At 34.1% G+C, this 19,260-nt stretch overlaps 1 protein-coding gene across 2 annotated transcripts in view; it reads right to left on the reverse strand.

Annotated features, from left to right (window-relative positions):
• The window catches only part of LOC145662454 (dipeptidyl peptidase 1-like), a 64,448-nt gene extending 45,397 nt beyond the window's left edge, over positions 1-19,051 (reverse strand). The window contains exons 1-3 of one of the 2 annotated variants that reach the window (XM_081728045.1): positions 18,861-19,051; positions 13,858-14,004; positions 8,412-8,545 (exon numbers count right to left, since the gene is read on the reverse strand). In XM_081728045.1, coding sequence (XP_081584171.1) covers positions 8,412-8,545; positions 13,858-14,004; positions 18,861-18,890 — 311 coding nt within the window. In that variant the 5' untranslated portion in view covers positions 18,891-19,051. Of the gene's footprint in view, positions 1-8,411; positions 8,546-13,857; positions 14,005-18,769 lie in introns of both variants that reach the window. The other variant, XM_081728046.1, reaches the window with a different exon arrangement.
• Positions 19,052-19,260: the final 209 nt, after the last annotated feature.

A 19,260-nucleotide genomic window follows, 5' to 3' on the forward strand; every position in this document is an offset into this window, starting at 1 on the left:
TCCTCCCACTTTTGCCATTCCTTTAATATCATTTATTTTTTACCATTGTCTTCCTTAAACTCGGAGCCTAATAGTGGGACGTTAAACTCAGGAAAAGGTTTTCTGTACTTGTAATCTTAATAACATTGCATTGTGGGACTTGTTTTAGGCAGATCTTCTAATACAGTAGCGAATTTTGAGTCCTTATTTATGGTGTAATTAGTTTTGGTACTGTTTGTATTAATACTTACATTTGAAATGTTCACCTTTTTAAACCAAAATTTTGCATCTGAAATTCCGAGATCTAGTTATAATAAATTGTTTATACTAATGTATTAGTTGTTTTATTGTAGCACGAAATTTCATCTGTATTTAATATCATCCTATGCTCGTTAAAGGTGCCAATATCTGAGGTCGCAAAGAATCACTGTACACACATGTGGAAAGTTCGACTCTTGTATAAAATTTCCATGTCCAAGAATTGTTCAGATTTTTCCTTGAATTTTTGGAATGATGAGACAATATAATTTGAAGTATGCTTTTCCAGTCTTGGTTTCGATGCTCCATTTTCGCATTCAATTATATATCTTTCTACTAGTGATCTGATAACTCCAGATGACGTTTTTTTTTTTTTTTTTTTGTTTTTTTTACCAGTATAATATTATTTTTTCCTACTTATTAGACTGTTTCCAACGTTATGTGAAAAGTTTTAAAATAAGCCTTGAACCTTTCTTTTGAAAAATATATTTCAAGATGTTTTGGAAATTGCACAAAACCCATTCTTTTCCTTCCTCAAGATTAAAGAGTCTGTTTGTTCTGTTGTTCCTGTTTTGTTTTACCCCGTTATTAGGAAGTATTTATGTCATAACAATTAGCTTTATGTTTAACTATTTGGGGAGTTCAGAGCACAAGGGTATCAAGTCACATGACCAAAGTTGTGAGAAAATAAGACATAAAATTAGCAAGGAACGCAAAATGCGTCGAAAAGTTTACACAGTTTTTTAACGCATTCTAAGAGAGGGTTTATTATTATTATTATTATTATTATTATTATTATTATTATTATTATTATTATTATTATTATTATTATTATTATTATTATTATTATTACATGAATCTTTTAAGATCTAAAAGCACCTTCAGATAGAGATCTAAAATGTGAAATATATATGTATAGAAAATAACCAAAAAAATAAACCTGATACCCTTGTGCAATATTCTATTTCTTTCCAGGCCCGCAACCAGCCTCAGAGGTTTGGGGGGGGGGGCAAGTCATTAAAAATTCTTCTACATATTGTGTTTTGTATTAATAATAATATTTTATATTGAAATCTGGTGGGGCCTCGAAAAGTTTAGGAGGGCAGCCCCGAGCCCCGTTTGCTGGTCTGTTTCTTTCTTGAGTCTCTTATCTAATTTTGTTCCTATAAGAAATGGTGAAAAACTTATCTAAATTAGACGAAAGTGTATTTTGCATGAGTTTCAAACGCTACTAGGCTAGTTCCGAAAAGTGTGTTGATTTGTTAGTTACAACGCGGAATAGTCCAATTTCTTGTATATGTTCAAGTTTCAATTTTAATAAATAAATAAATAAGTAAAATAAATTTGAATATGGATCCGAATAATTTAATACACGCCTTAGCCTTTACCAAATCGGCAGTTCATAGTTTTATTTCATGTTGAATAACTTCCTGAGCACAGACAAACAAAATACAGAATTACTTATATACAGAATATAAATATTGCCTTTATAGGGTAATAATGAGCGGAATTTTGATAAGTAACTCTTCACAAAGGAACAAGATCAATCTACTGCAATTTTCGGAAGTTAAAATAAATTTTTTAAACCTTCAATTCAAAATTTTCACTTAACATTAAAAGACATTAACAAGATATAAAAATAATTTTATAAAAATTAAATTTAAATTAATAATAAATAGAGACCGGATGTTAGGCAAAATGCCTATTCTTTAATATTAAAGATATGATCAAAAATAACGTTTCAAAGTTTATATAGGGGTTATAGTTTCGATTTAAGCCAATTTTATTTTGCCTATTTTGCCTATTTCTACCTTTACTGCTAAATAATTGCTTTAGTGCCTAATGTTGCCTATTCTATACACTTTCTTCAAAATAAGCCTTCATTGGGAAAATATATAATTTATATAACATAAATAAGACATACATATATACGTATATTAGGTGTTTGTAAACACAAGCACGTGGTACGTTACAATATATACACAGGGTGAACTTCAAAGATGTGCACATACTTCCGAGGTGATTAATGATATGAAAAGAAGACAAAAAATTCTCTTGTAGTTTATCGAATTCCGTGTCGTGTGCGAGTGATAATGATGCCAACTTGGAATCAAAAATCGAATATTGACAATTGGACTGGAACAGATAGATGTGCACATACGTTGGGAGGTGATTCGTGACATGAAAAGAAGACAAAAAGTCCTCTTGAATGTCACGAATCACCTCCCAAAGTATGTACACACTTTTATGTCTCGCTCCAATTGTCAGGATTCGATTTTCGATTCCAAGTTGCTTCCCCCCCCCCCCCCAGTCACTCGTATACGACGCGGAATTCCACAACATGCAAGAGGACTTTTTGTATTCTTTTAATGTCACGAATCACCTCCCGAAGTATGTGCACATCTTCCAGGTTCACCCAGTATATAGGGAATGCATAGCAAGCTTCGTTTTTATATAGAAGTATGTTTCTATATTCTTTGAGCATTATTTATGACTTGAATCTATTTTTTAATGGTATTGAGTATTTATCTTCATTATTTCGAGCTACATTTTAGTGCCTATTTTACTGCCTATTTTTTAAATTTTTAGTGCCTATTTGCCTGCCTATTTTCTATTTTTTTAGTGCCTAAACATCTGGTCTCTAATAATAAATATATATATTTTTAAATATACAAGATGAGGCCAAAAGTATGGACCGGACTAAATACTTGAGAAACTGTAAATGCAGTAAATCCGAAGTCAATTGAGATCAATATTATGAGGGTATTAGGGTTCAATTACCGTAGGTCCCTGTTTCGGCTCAGCCATATATGAGGGGATTAGGGTTTGGTTTTTGTAGGCTACCGTTTGTATAAAGAGATTTACTGGTATTGGGTTTGATCCCTGAACGTTTTTGTATTGATTTATGAAAGAAAATACTTTTGGACTAAATGATACCAACCCACAAGTAAACATTAACCAACTAAGAACAAAACTGGTGAAACTCGAGATTCGAACCATGGACTTTTGGTATATACCGTGTTTGTGTTTATTTCCTGTTTTTACCTTAGCTGAACCCAGTTCACGGTTAGAAGTTTGGGGAACGTTGGGTGCAATATACATATCCTTACTTTATACATCCCATGAAAAATAATACTAACCTGTTGCACTGCTGAAATTGTAAACATAATGAAACAAATGCATACACAATATTTATTCTTTAACACAAAATATTATTATATAGCATGCATACTTTTATGTATTTATAGCATTTACTTGTGTATTAATTGACACCCACAAAATATATATTAAATACGTATATTTTAAACTTTTTAATTATTGTGATACTTCATATTTTACAAACACCAAAATACTTTTCAGATTGTAATAATATGGCCCCGTATAGCGCTGACAACCGAATACCGATATTTCCGCGCACGTATTTACGGTAACGAAAGTTGAATTATTGAAGACGTAGGCATAAACATTATTTACTAGAAATGAGGAAATTTGAGCACTGTTTGTTAAAGTTTTTTTGTTTTCATGCTGGTTTTGCGGTTTATTTTGTTTATTGGACATGAAGATTTTATGCACTATTAGCTGGAATGTTTGCTTTTTTTTACATGCTGGTTTCATCCTAGCTGACACAAGCTACTTTATTGTTATTTTTTTAGATTTTATAGATAATTAAAACTTTGAAGCACTTTAACATTAAAAACTTTTCCTTAAGCTATATCTTAGCTGCAGGATTAGTAATGAAGAGTTGCATTGAGAATTTTCATTTTAGAAAATTTATTAAATGAATAAAACTGGAATGTAGAGTAATGTACTTTATATATTATTTATTTATTTTTTTTATTTTTATTATTTTATTTTATTATTATTATATTATTATTATTATTATTATTATTATTATTATTATTATTATTATTATTATTATTATTATTATTATTATTATTATTATTATTATTATTATTATTATTTTGTGTGGTTAATGTTCCACTCTCCGCGCCTAGTCATTGCTATTTTTCTCTTGCACATTGGATGCGCATGAATACATTATTGGAATGAAAGATAGTTCCCACACAACATTTAGTTTTTAGGTAACTGCTTCACTAATAAAAGATGATTGTGTACTTATTAGATTATTGAAAGCACATTAACCACATTTAAACACGTGATAATATTAATAATTCGTAATTAATATAAAATATGCACATTATGACGCATAGTCCACCCCTGCCTTTTAGCCTTGCAATTCAGCTTCCGAAGGTTGGGAGAAGGAAATTAAGCTGAATCGAATTTTTCATTCATATTAGGCCATATGAAGAGAGAAATGGGTGAGTAGCCACACACACACATAGAAATTTGTGAGCGAGAAGCTTCGCAGCTCCAATTCCAAGAATTCTGTTTCGGTGCGCACTGATTCTAAGAACGCCTGTTCCGTATACGAAGATTGATTAAAAGATAGGTGTATATAACGATAGCGTTATAATGTTGGTGGGATGGGGAAACATTATTATGTGGTTAAGGTTGTCGTCCGCCACTTTGGTGGCCGTCATACTGAAATCAACTTGTTTATTTTAAATGGCGATATATTAAACAACATCCTCACTCGAAGAGGAATCCAATGGTAAAATTATTTTTTTTTTTTTTTTTTTTTTGCAAAATCTGCAACGGTTCTCAAATATTTAGCTCGAACCACACTTTTGACTGCACACTGTATATTAAAAAACATACAACGTTATATAATAAAAATATATATATAAATGTGTTAGATAATATGTAATGTAACATTTAGGTAAAGATCAGGACACAATCACTTTTATGAAATTTACGCAAGGCTAACTAACAAATACAAGGAAATATTGCTAATCTTACTATATAGTATGAAGTGCCCTCTTCCTAAATGCACGTAAACAGAACCTTAACTGGAAATGTGATGGCATTATAGACAGGTGTAAGTATAAATTTGAGCAAACAACATATACATAATTACATACGATTTATTATAAACTAGCATCAATTACCCACTTCGTTGGGTTAAATTAAGAGAAAATATAATATGTTTCGATAGTCAGTCACTTTTTACTAATACTAAAGCGCTCTTCGGTTATTTTCGATGATTTTTATATTTCAGTCCCCTCCCCTCATATGTTGTGTGGCTTAATTTAGACTGAAATGGCATCGGAAGTGTCATTGTTTATCATAGTAATCCCGTAAACTATGGATTTGGCACTAATATCAGTCATTTGGATGATTTTTATATTTCTCCTCCTTCCTCACTTCGTGTTGCGAGACAAGGCATCGAAAGTGTCATTGTTCATTTCAGCGACACTGAAAACTGTGGATTCGACACGGATATTGGTGATTTCGATCATTTTTATATGTCCCCTCCCCTTCCCCTAGTCGAGGGGACTGGATTTGGACGTCAACAGCATCGGAAGTGTCCCTGTTCAACTCAGCGACCCCAAAAACTATGGATTCGCCACTAATATTGGTCATTCTAGATCATTTTTATATATATATCTTTCCTTCCTCCTCCGCCAAACTATGAGGCTGAATTTGTATTTAAACAGCATCGGAAGTATTACTGTTTATCTCAGCGACCCCGAAAACTACAGACTTGACACTAATATTAGTAATTTTCGATCATTCACAAATGTTTCTTCTCCTCCTCCCTAAGTAGCACCGTCAAAGTAAAATAACAAAAGTCATCCCAGGCTCAAACCTCATCTATGTTAAAAATTTGATCGCGATCGGTCGGAATCTTCCACTCCCTCCCCCTTTCCTAAGTTCTATCGTCAAAGTGATATCACAAAAACCATCTCAGGTCCGAACCTCACCTATGTTGAAAATTTGATTGAGATCGGTCGGGTGGTTCAAGAGTTATTAAGTCAAAACTTAGTCACTTTTATTTTTATTTATATTGAAGTCACCACACAAAGACAATCACTTTAATTTATATATATATCCCTTCCCCTCTATGTTGTATCGTCAAGTAAAATGGCAAAAATTGTGTCAGGTCCGAACCTCATCTATGTTGAAAATTTGATCGAGATCGGTCTTTTACTTATTTTTATTTATATCTTCCCCTCCCCTACGTTCTACCGTTAAGGTGAAACTATAAAAAAAACTTCTCAGTCTCGAATCTCATCTATGTTGAAAATTTTGATTAAGATCGGTCGTGTAGTTCAAGAGTTATTAAGTCACAAACCTAGTCACTTTTATTTTTATTTATATTGATTTTTTGTATATCTCCCCCTTCTCCTCCTCCCCTATGTTACTTCGTCAAACTGAAATAATATTAAAAAAAAAAAAAAAACATCAGAGGCACAAACCTTATCTATGTTAAAAATTTGATCAAGATTGGTCGTTAGGTCCAAGAGTTACTTAGTATAATTTATTTTTTCTAACTCCCTCTTCCCCCTCCCCTAAGCTCTACCGTCAAAGTGAAATGATAAAAATATTCCTAGAGCCAAACCTCATCCATGTTGAAAATTTGATCGAGATCGGTCGACTGGTTCAAGAGATTAGGAGTGACAAATATAGTCACTTTCAATTTTATAATATACATTACAAAGTTCTTTATACACTCAAATTTAATTTTCAAAACTGGATACAGGAATTTTGATATTTAAGCATACTTTATGTAATAACAGAATATTTGACATTTCAAAATTTGAAGTGATGGAATGATTTTTGTTCTAGCGAGTTATAGGCACCTCCGTTGTATATGCATACATCTTTGATCTTAGAAATATATTAGGTTTAAGAATACGGACATTATTTCTTCCTTATAAGCACATCTAAGAATACATAAATTATCTGTATCCATCATATTTGTTCCAAAATAAACATTGGACAGCTTGACAACAATATCTTTCGGGTCTTTAACGAGTTTGAGCAACAAAGTAAAATCTGTAGATAATGTTGCTACCACTCCCAAATTTACCGGTATCAGCCATAACTTCCAAGAATTTATATTTATCCAAACTGGATTCAAAACATTCTTCATGAACATAGTCAAAGTGGTTGTCAGCCTCCTAGTCTGAGTCACTCAAATTATATTTATCGTAATATTATTCATTTAATGAATTTTTAATTTAAAGTTACTTGATAGTAAAACCTGGCAATAGTACGCATTTAATCGTGCTTTTAAACATCGTTGTATAACTTATTTTAAACTTTGTTCTCTGAAAATTCCTTTCACTTTCTAAGTTTCGGATTTTCTTGAAGCCTTGTCCACAGAGGATAAAAATAATATTACATTTTTAACAAAAGAAGAAACCAAGGAAATAAAAGGAATGGACTGAATGGGTAGAGTTGTGCAAAAGTACCTTGTCGATTTTTGTTGGTTATACGTCATGTGACATGTGACCAGAACTTTTTATTTACGTGTAATCGGTAGTAATAGACAAGGTGTTTCTCACTGACCATTTCTTCATATTTTCTTGAGTGCTTCATGTTCTTATTTTTATCCTCCATGAACAAGGCTGTAGAAAAGAGCCGAAAGCTTGAAAATGCTAAGAATTTTCAACAATCAAAATTTAAAGTAAGTGAAATAGTTGTTAATGCTCTTGAACATGTTACCATACCACCTAAAGTTGTTATATACTTTTATAGAGTTCGTATTTAATGTCTAAGTATATAGACTTACGAAGAGCCTTACTCACTTCTGATTTAGAAACTCTGACAAAGATAACAGTACCTGATCATCAAAAGTTAAAGAACGCTGGCAAGTAGCAAGTTAGAAGCAGGATTTTAGAAATATAATAGTTTGTATAATCACAGCCGCTAGTTGAACATTTTACACTAAAGATCAAATAACGTTGAACTAATTTAGAAAATTTCAATGAGTTGTGATTAAAATCAACGTATAGCCGAATTATTCTTTAATTATAATTATTTGACAAATCATGTTGAATGTTTATTCTAATTCTAAAACCATTGGTAAAATACTAGACAACTGTTTATTCTAATTCTAAGAACACTAATAAAACATTCAAAAAAGTGACGAATACCATACAGAAGCAGGAATCTTAGTATGTTTCCATTGTTTCCTTATTACTTCTTTTAAACTACTCTGAACAATGTTCTTAGAATAAAAATTCTTTAAATAACATGTTAATTTTATTCAGGAAAAGCATCAGAGTTTTCCCAAAGGTTTGTACTATTGAGTGTTATTGACTTACTTCTCACCGCCCATCATGTTCAATAGTTCCTGATGAGTTTTTCCTTTGAGGAAAGGGTAAAATTCTGCCTTCCAAGACGATTGAATCGAATTAATTTCTTTCACCAAAGATTTATCTGATTTTCGCTTTCCATTCTAAAATAGGAAACAGAATGTATTAACATAATACAAATAAATTAATATACAGTAAAAACTGTCTTTAGCGAAAGTGAAAGGGATTCACAAAAATTTCCGTTCAAGATAGGTTTTCGGTTAACGAAGGTAATACCTATGTAAAAGAAAAAGCATGCATGTAATGGACATATTGAAATTAAATAAAATGTTGTACGTATCTTAGTCGATTTAGTCTTTATCTCTACTACGAATTAATACACGCAAAACTTACAATGAACAGCAACAAATACTGTACAGACATTAACTTAATTTTTCCAATAACCAAGGATTTTCTGTACACATCGCTGCTTGCCTCTTCAACTTTCTGCAGAGATTTTAGTCTGAGAAACCACACAAACATATCAGTGTTATTTCGACATAAGGCAAATGTTGTATTTCCTTTAAACTTTTGACAAAATTTTGATAAGTCTTTAGCGGAATTCCTCTTCTACTCAATGCCTTATTTCTCTTCGTTCTCCACCTTCTTTTGTCCTTTCGGACTTTAAATATAAATTCTCAATTAAAGGATGTATATCAGATATGTATGATCATTGTCTGTGAGTTCGCACATTACTGTCTTTTGCTAAAAAAATATATGTAACCTCTCATAGAATGTCTAAAAGCTTTCTAATTGCTGCAGTCTGAAACTTAAAATTTCCCATTAAGAGGATTATTTTGATTTCCGTTGTCTGCATAATAGTGTTTCCGTTTAATAGGGAAATTTAACATTATTTTCGCCAGTAAATTCATGGGACCGTGAAATATTTCCATTTAACACAAGTTTCCGAGTAAGAAAGGGTTCGTTGAAGACAAGTTTTACTGTACAAGCATTTACAGTTGTCAAATGGCACTGGATGAGCTACTATAGCATACCGATAATAAATTATGATACCAGAAATCATAATAACTGTAAAAATGTAAAGTAAACTCTACTAAATAGAAGTAATGCTTAATTGCACATACCTTTATTTATCATCTCTCTCTTTCTCTCTCTCGTTCTCTTACTTTTCTTTCTTCCTTTCCCGTTTGAATAATTTCAATAGTAATATTCCAATTTTTAGTAAACTTATTGAAGTGTATTTATTAAAAAAAATTGCGTCAATCACCCGCTTCGCTGGATTAATTTTTTTAAAAAATAGTAATAAATGTTCCTTTAATCAGTCAGTTTTTATTATTACTGATACGCTCTCTAATATTGGTCATTTTCGATAATTTTTAAGTATTTCCTCCTCCCCCAAGTTGCGGGCCTGAATTTGGATTTAAATGGCATCGAAAGTGTCACTGTTCATCTCAGCGACCCCGAAAACTATGGATTCGACACTAATATCGGTCATTTCCGATCATTTTTATGTATCTCCCTCCTCTCCTCCCACAAGTTGATGGGGGTGCGGTGGCTCAGTGGTAGAGTGTTTACCTCCGGTGCTTGGGGTCCCTGGTTCGATCCCAGCTCACGCCGTGTGGATTTTCTGGTGAAGTTGCGAGGGTGAATTTGGATTTAAATGGCATGAAAAACGTCACTGTTTATCTCTGTGACCCCGAAAACTATGGATTCGACATTAATATTAGCCATTTTCGATCATTTTCTTATATCTACTCCTCCCTTCCCATAAGTTGCACCGTGAAAGTGAAATGATAAAAACCATCAAAAATCATCCCAGGTCATTTATGTTGAAAATTTGTTCGAGATCGGTTTGGTGACTTAAGAGTTATTAAGTCACAAACATGGTCACTTTTTTTTATTTATATAGATTTTTCTATTTATGGGAACGTAGTCATCGACATATCAATAATGTTGTGCACCTATTTTAGGCAATTTTGCAGTTGAGAGTGATGACACGTGCATATTACAATTTGTATGTATGGAATATAAATAAAAGGGAGCAAGTTAATTCTGATAAAAAGGGGGAGCAATGAAAAGCGATAACTTGTTTAATTATTTCTGGAAAACCCATCTAAGACATTTATATACATAGGAGCATTCCATTAGTAAATTATTTTCAATTTCACTATTGAATATGTAGTATAAATTAGCAAAAAGAAAAGAAAACAAGAATTTTAGAAATGTTTTTAAAAAATGGATCACAAGATTGCGATCTTGGCCAATAATTTGTTTTTGAATCAGTGTCTACAAAATTTTTGAGCATCCCCTAAATCGAGTTTTCATATTTTCTATGGAATAAGTACCCATCATACTGAGTTAAGTAATAGTTTGAGTTTGGCTACACTGTATGTAGTTCTCCAGATATAAGGCATACAAAAATTTTGATTGAAATATATTGAATCTTTTGCTCAAAAAAATATAAATTAATTATTGTCTCAAAATATGCAATAATACTTTTTTATCTTCTTTTTTATAGTTGAAGTTTTAATTTGCTAGAATAGCTTAGAAATTAGCTGATTGAAAAATGAAACGAATAAGAAACTGTTAGGAATAGTATAAATAAAGATAAATATTATTAGAGATAATAAAACAGAGGAAAAGAATCTAGGGCAACAGTTGAAAAAGAAATAAAAATTGTATTTCGAGAAACGTGATAGAAAGTACGGTATATGGAACTCGACATGAATTAGAACGTGTTAGAAACAGTACAAATAAAGAGGAATATTATTGGAGAGACGTGTTGGACGGTACGGCAAATGAAACGGGACATAATTAGGAAAAGTTTTAGAAATAAATGAGAAAAGATAATACTAGTAGAAATAATACAATCTAGTTAGTACATCTCTTGTAAAGAAATTGAATTCCAAGAGATGTGATAGAAGAAATGCTAGATGAAACTTGAAATAAATTTTTAAAAATAATGTTAGAAATAGTAGGGAAAAGAGAAAAATTATTGTAGAAAAGAGGGAGAAAATAAAATAAGGGCTACGATTGGAACAAAACTTATTTCGAGAGATTTGATAGAAGGTATAGTAGATGGAACTTGAAATGAATAAGGAAGTGTTAGAAATAGTAGAGAAAAGAGGAAAATTATTGTAGACAAGAAAAAGGAGGGAAAGGATCAAGTAAGGGCTACGTTTGGGAAGAAATTATATTAGAGAGACGTGATAGAAGGAATGGTAGATTAAATTTGAAATGAATAGGACAGCATTAGAAATAGTAGAGAAAAGAGGAAAATTATTTGAAGATAATTAAAAAAAGAGGGAAAAAATTGTACGCTTGGGAAGAAATTGTATTTCGAGAGACGTGATAGAAGGTATGATAGATGACATTTGAAATGTATAAGGAAGTGCTAGAAATAGTAGAGAAAAGAGGAAAATTATTGGAGATAATAAAAAAGAGGGAAAGAATCAAATAACGGCTACGTTTGGGAAGAAATTGTATTTTAAGAGACGTGACATAAGGTATGGTAGATGAAACTTAAAATCTATAAGGGCGTGTTAGAAATAATAGAAAAAAGAAGAAAATTATTGAAAAAAGAGGGAAAGAATCAATTATTTAGGACAGTGCTTCAGCATAAATTGAATTCTGGGAGAAATGACAGAATTTACAGTGGAAAGAAAAGAAGGAGAGGTGAAAAGACTACGATTGACAGACTATATTAAACAGCATAGTTGCTTTATGAAGAAAAAGAGGTTAACGGTGTTGAGTACATTCGCCATCTTTATTTTTATCCCACTGATTTATTGATTCACATGTGGAATAATTTTCCTCTTGTCTTTGGAATGAATTAAAATTTAATGATCTGATTTTACTTATTTCTTCTTCAAATATAGAAAAATGTCTGTCTACGAGAAAGTATCAAAATATTCGTGCAATTACCTGAAAGGTGACGAACTATGAATCCCTCAGGACATGCATTTTATCTTGTAGTATGTTAACTATGCAAATTCTGAACTCATTAGAACAACTCCTTCTTTCTTCTTTTTGCACGTAAATCACTGAAGGTGCGATGATTGACAAGTTTGAGGCACGGAGCTGAAGTTTCTCAATTTTCAAGGGAAATCAGCAAAGTAGATCCACGAAGTGATGAAAGAAGTCTATGAGGATGAAAGCTCATCCTATGAGATTGTATCCAAATGCAAACGGCAATTCCAAACTGAAGACATGACCACCACGGACGCATCTAGATCTAGAAGACCATCTTTTACTGAGGATGTAGCTTCGATGGAGAAAGTTGAGAAGATCATAATGAAAGTCAGGAGGATAACCATTAAGAGTGTTATGTGTGCAATAGCTATGAGGTATGGGTCTGCCTGGAATATCATTCACAACCAGTTGCATCTTCAGAAAGTGTCAGCACGGTGGATAACACGACTGCTCACATCTTTCCAGAAAAGAAATCACGAGGACGCTGCAAGAGAAATATTGCGTTGCTGAGAGGTGGATAAAAAAAAAAAAATACTTTTTCGGCAGACTAGTGGCAACGGCTGAAAGTTGGGTTTATCTTTATGACCCAGAAACAAAGTAAATGAGCAAACAATGTCAACACCCCTAATCCCCCGGCTCTAAAAACGCACGAGTGCAGAAGTCTGATAAGGTGATGCTTTTCGTTTTCTGAGACTGTCAATGGGTCGCCATGACAGATTACCTAGCACAGGGGTAAATTATTACTAATATCTATTGCTCCTATCTCCTGACTAAGTTACGAGAGGAGCTGAAGAAGAAAGTTGTGAATTGATCACGAAAGAAGTGCTGCTGTTATCAAACAATGCACCAACTCACACCTCCCATGTATCCATGATGAAGGCAGTGGATCAGGATATCAAATATTGCCACACCCCATACCCACGGAACCTAGCACCAAGTGACTTCTTTTTCTTTCCAGGAATGAAGCGTCCATTTAGAAGACTCCATTTTAATAGTAAGGATGATGTCATTTTTGAGAGTGAACTGTGGTTTCAAAGCCAAACTGCAGACTGTTACAAAATGGACTTACGCAAAGTGAAGAATAACTGTCACAAATGTGTCGCTAGGCACGGTGACTACATAGAGAAGGAATAATACCATCGTGGTGTCATAGTTCTCCGGAGTGGATTTCTTCTAGGTGCATGTACGAATTTTTTGATACCCCTTCGTGTTTTATCAAGATACATTTGCATTGCGTAGAAATTTAATGTTAGTTAAATTAAATTGTATTTTTTTAACTTCCAAATTGTTTATAACATACTGACAATTCAGTTTAATTGAAGGTTCTTTCTAGTGTACTTAGCTTAAAATAATGAACTGGTTATTTCAGGATTTCAACGAAAAAAAAAGTATAAACATGCTAATCTTTAAGTGTATTTTCTAGATTTTTTTTAAACCAAAGTTAAGATAGAAACATAGTATATTCTGTTTGAGCTTTACTTACCATAAATTTAGCAAACGGACAGCGGTGAATCTTATCGTTTTCTTTTATTATTTTTTTGCCTTTGAAACAAGCCCAGTTCCGTACAGTTACGTCATGAGACCATCCATGCAGAGTTTTGTAACATTGGGTAATAACTTCATCGCCTTGCTAAAAGTTAATAAAGTTCAATTATTTATGTTCTCAGCATCTACTACATTTTTTAGAACAAAATATTCTTTATCTTGAATTTCAGCATACTTAGTGAAAATAAAAGTCACTTTTTAATTCAGTGTATATTTGATAATTACATGAGGAAGTTTCTGGATAAGACACAATTTTCCCAAAGCGGTCGTTCTTCCCTATTTTCGAGTAATAGTGACAAACTGATATATCATCAAGATTAATAACGATTTACCAACACACAATACAGGGTGCATCAAAAAGGACTTCCACAACATTGAAAACTTATATTGACTTATTCATTTATCTTACAAACATGATTTTGGTGTCACTTTATAGCAAAATACATCAAGTTTTGGCTCACGTAGTACGCTAGTTCAGAAACAAGCCACTGCAAGCGCTAGCGGCAGTTGAGCAAAGATGGCTGCCTTAACTGGTCCTGAGCGTGTTTTGGTTTGGGCTGTCATGTGCATTTCCAAGGATTTTCGTGGATTTTCACTGCCCCAAATCCTATAATTATGTTTATTAACTCTACCATTCAAGTGAAAAGTCATCTCATCACTAAAAATAATCTTTTCAATGAAATCTTCATCCAACCAAAGTAGCATTTCCACGCAAAATTACTTATGAGCAATTCTATCAGTGTTTTTTTGTAGTTTGTATGGTTTGAGATGTAATCGTTTTCTCAACACACGCCAAACTGTCAAATGTGAGATACCCAGCTATAGAGAAGCACGCCTCGTTGATTTTGTACAATTGTTCCCAAAGCTTTGCCTCACTTGCTCTACAACGTCTTCAGACGTACGGGGTCGACCTGAAGATTTGTTGTGTCTTACCGAATATCCAATTTTAATAAAACACTTGTGCCACTGGTAAATAGTAGGCCTACTGGCAGGATCTTTACCATGCTTTGCACGTAAATTACGTTGCACAGTTGTCGCAGACTTTGATTCTTCAAACCAAAACTCAGCTAACACGTTCGGGACGCATTTTCGCCGATCCCAAGAGTTTCGTCCAATACATGGCTCAAGTAGAAATCTTATTGGCCAAATTCGATGACGTCACGAAGATCCAAGTTCAACTTGCTAATAAGCTTGGATTCCTTTCCCTCTGTGTTTTCGTATGTGTTGGTGTGAGTGAAAGAGACAGAGAGATGGAATTATACATGTCTTTAATTGTTAGATACGTTGTACCTGTATTATATGTAGTTATTCATTTACGTTCACTTTCTACGCGATACAAATATATTACACTCAAATAATCTTTGAACAAGTAGGAATTTTTAAATAAAAGCAGTCCACATTCCTTTTTACTGTCTACAAATTTTAATATTTTGTTAAATCATATGTTACTTCTGATTTACTAATGTTACTAATAGGGTGCACACAATTAATACACTGTGTGCGTGGGTTTTCTCGGGGTTCTCCCGTTTCCTCCCACATTCTTCATTCCACCATTTCATTCATCTCTCATCATCACCGTCTCCTTTAGCCTAACCGGCATAACCGTGGGACGTAAAACTCAAATATTTCATTTCATTTCATTTCAATTAATACACTATGATTTTACAAAGATCGTGAGCTTTGTACTGTGACACCTTGTTTTGTTTTCAAATTTATATACAAAATTTGTGTTCCGGTCATTTGACGATGCTAATTGAGAAGTCTTGGCCTTGCTGCGTTTATCATGGAGATACAAAATATGTCTTTCAAACGTTTTCCGGATTAACTTTACAGTTCGTCTCTATGTGCACGCGACAGTAGACCCTAGATCTGGTTAAGAAGTATTTTGCGACAAATAATATTGTTCCATGCTTATAGATAAACCATATTCGGAACAATTGCGCGAGAAACGCCTACCAACTTGTGCTATATTGTAATTTATAGCTCCGCAGAATACCAACTGGAGAAGGTAATGCAAATTGCATTGCATTGCATTTAAGTTTAGCTCCCGTTCATCACTAACATTATATGGAGATCTGGTCTTGCTACTTAATGTGAATCCAAGACTCTAACCAAAGATGCGTATGCTAACCATAGGTCTATTGTCTCAAAGGAACTAAAGATGAAAATATGGTTGCTTTCCTTAATAATAATAATAACTGAGATTTCAATGCTGAATCTGAAATCGCAGGTAGGTCAGACAAAAAGCACATATGGCGTTTCGAGCGGAAGGGAGGTGGGCGTGAACTATTAGGCTTTAAAAATAGGGTGCTAGATAAACAAGGTTGGGAACCACTGTTTTAAACTTTATCTAAGCAAACGAAGCTACCACTTGAACTTTATATAACCGCCCGCGTGCTCCTTCTGCTTCGCTCCGCCCTGGTGCGAAATAGACGCAATACCAGCTTGTAGTAACGGTTTGGTACAGTCCGCAGCAAAAACCTGCAACATAAGCATCTAAGTTTATTGTGAAACGGCGGTCTTTTGTTCTAAAATAAATGTGCAGCGGAGGACGACAAGTTTTCTCCTGGCGTGATTCGTGCCATTTAAACGTCATGTTGATTCCTTGCACTGTTAGGCGTAGTTTCTCAATAAACTTACATGCTCATGTTGCAGGTTTTTTTGCTGCGGACTGTACATAGTTTACGCACTTCACGACTCAATTACACCAAACATGCCTAATCAGCAAAGGAACGGCAATGGCATCTGTTACAAAATACTTCTATATTTCGAAGGCACAGGCCAACTGTAGAGCGTCTTTTTTTAAACTCGTGTTGTTATACTTTAAATAGGCCTATAGTATCAGCAGATTTTCGCTTCGGTACGAGAGATTGAAAGAAAAGATTTGTTTCATAACCCACTGGGAACTGTAGGGGAACTAAGGAAGCTTAGACACATGAGTAACAGAGTAGGAGAGTTAAGCGGAAGGTTAAGAGCTCTGACCTTAAAGTGTTGTTCAGGCTCGTATCCATAAGGGCCGAATCCCTCCTAAATTTTTAGTGCCATCCTAAAATTTTCACGGTAGGCTTGCAAATGAACTAGGCCTATAATCTGGTAGGATTGAGCCTCCCTAACTTTTACTGTCCCCCTACATTTTGGGGCTGGCTACAAACCTGTGTGTGTTGCATTTGGTGCAGATTATATCCTGGCGCCAATACTTAGAAATTTACAGAAAAGATGTCGTAATTTAGATTTGAGTTTAGCCTCTCCTTCAGCAGTGCAGCTATATGAGACATGACGTGGGACCCGAATCACATAAGGTCCTGCCGGGAATCAAACCAGAGCCTCTCGCATAAAGGGGGGAAAGCTATCTACATAGCCATCATAGCCATGGGAGAGCTTTGTGTAGTAATTTAGAACTTTGTTTATGTATACACTGAACATGTAAGTGAAGTACAGTATTATTTTATTACCAATAAAAAGTTTGCCTCATTACCACGCAACTGTAGATATATAGGCGAAGCAGAGGGGTATTTAGGGATCTTCCGGGCTTAAGCCCCCCCCGAAATTTTAGTTACTATAGTAAAGTATATGAAATATCTTCAAGAATTTTTACATTTTCAGGCAAAGCCTCCCCCCGAAAGTTAGGAAAGTCGTCCCCGAAACAATATCGTAAATACGCCACTGAGGCGAAGCATGCAACAACGATATGTGACAATGGCCGTGAGACTAGTAACATCGAGCTCTCAATTATTACACTTTTACACTATCACTTTGTGTTTTGGGGGGAGAGTCGAGTTCGATTTACGGTGGAAGCTCACATGGTTTGATCAAACGTTAACCTGTAGATCCACGTCTTATATAGCATCGGTTATGAAAAGGATGTTAAATTCATTCTTTCAACACTAGTAACCAAGGACGCCCATGTTGTGGTTTCCAAGGGGGGCACGTATAAGCAACGTTTCAAATATAGTTTCAAGTTTTGCTGTAACTAATGTAAAAATTCCATTGGGGTTTTCGATATTCCCAAGTGCAATTTCCTTAGGGGGGCGAGCACCCCACTTTGCTCCCCCCTGATGGTCGCCCTTGGTAGTAACAAAAATCGATAGTGTGAATAAAGTAGTTTGTTTTTATTGAAAGGGGAAACATTGATCATAGAAAAGTACACAAGTGAAGTGAGCACGAAGGGGAAATCGGAAAATGCAGGAGCATGACAAACGTGTTCAGATTTCCGTACTACTTGTGCAGCACGTTTGTACTTCTGTTGTGTAGTGTAATTATGTTATTTTTATCTACACAATGTTAGCGAATAATGATCGCCCCTGTGTGTTCGACTCCGTTCACCACAGTTTCTCTTCTGCCTCTTCTCACTCCGGCTTTCACACTTTCCAGTGGAACAAAAAATAAATACCCTCGTAAAACAGGGGCGTCATTTCACACTTTGCTTGAGGGGGCAAGAGCACCACTTACATAAGAATTTCACGCTTTGTACTAGAATATTAGTACACAATTTATTAAAATATATGTATTCCTCAAACTCTTGAGGGGGCAATTGCCCCCTCCTGACCCCCTAAATGACACCACTGTCGTAAAATTGAACAGAAAGTAATGGATCTTCTCTTTCAGATATTCTCGTTGCACTTTTGCATACATATTGTATATCTATAGGTACTTTGTGGGAGGAACTCAATTAAATAGAACTTCTAAGTGCATTTGCAGATTAAGAAGAAATGTGGATTTTCAGTCATTTTACCAAACAGCAGCCGGATTCTTAATCTACGCATGACAGAGACATAGTGTGCAGTATTCTCATGCAATGGCTTATATGATAGTCACCCTTACATTATGTGCTATTTCTAATTTAAAACTACCTCTTCTTATGTGCTGCACAATAACATATAACTATTACTTGAATTTAAAATTGTTTATCCCAGCTTTTAATATTCTTTGAAAATCACTAACGTTTTTAGCATTCATAAGATTGATGGGCATTTAAACTGAGAAGTGTTATTCATATTCACTAATACCAAAAGTTTAATTCAATCATAAACTGAAAGGAGTACAAAGTTTCAAGATCAATACCGGAAACAGAAACTTGTGGTACGGTACTGTAACGTCACTATTGAATCGTCCAATAGATGACTCTCCTTGGATGAACCTCTTGGGATCGGTGAAAATACTCTCGGGAGCAGTAGAGGCAGTCATCTCTGCTACAACTGCCGCTAGCGCTTGCAGTGGCTTGTTTCTGAACTAGCGTACTACATGAACCAAAACTTAATGTATTTTGCTATAAAGTGACACCAAAATCATGTTTGTAAGATAAATGAATAAATGAATACAAGTTTTCAAAGTTGTGAAGTCC

The sequence above is a fragment of the Thermobia domestica genome, chromosome 10, assembly GCF_964235325.1.
Source record: "Thermobia domestica chromosome 10, izTheDome1.hap1.1, whole genome shotgun sequence".
NCBI lineage: Eukaryota > Metazoa > Arthropoda > Insecta > Zygentoma > Lepismatidae > Thermobia > Thermobia domestica.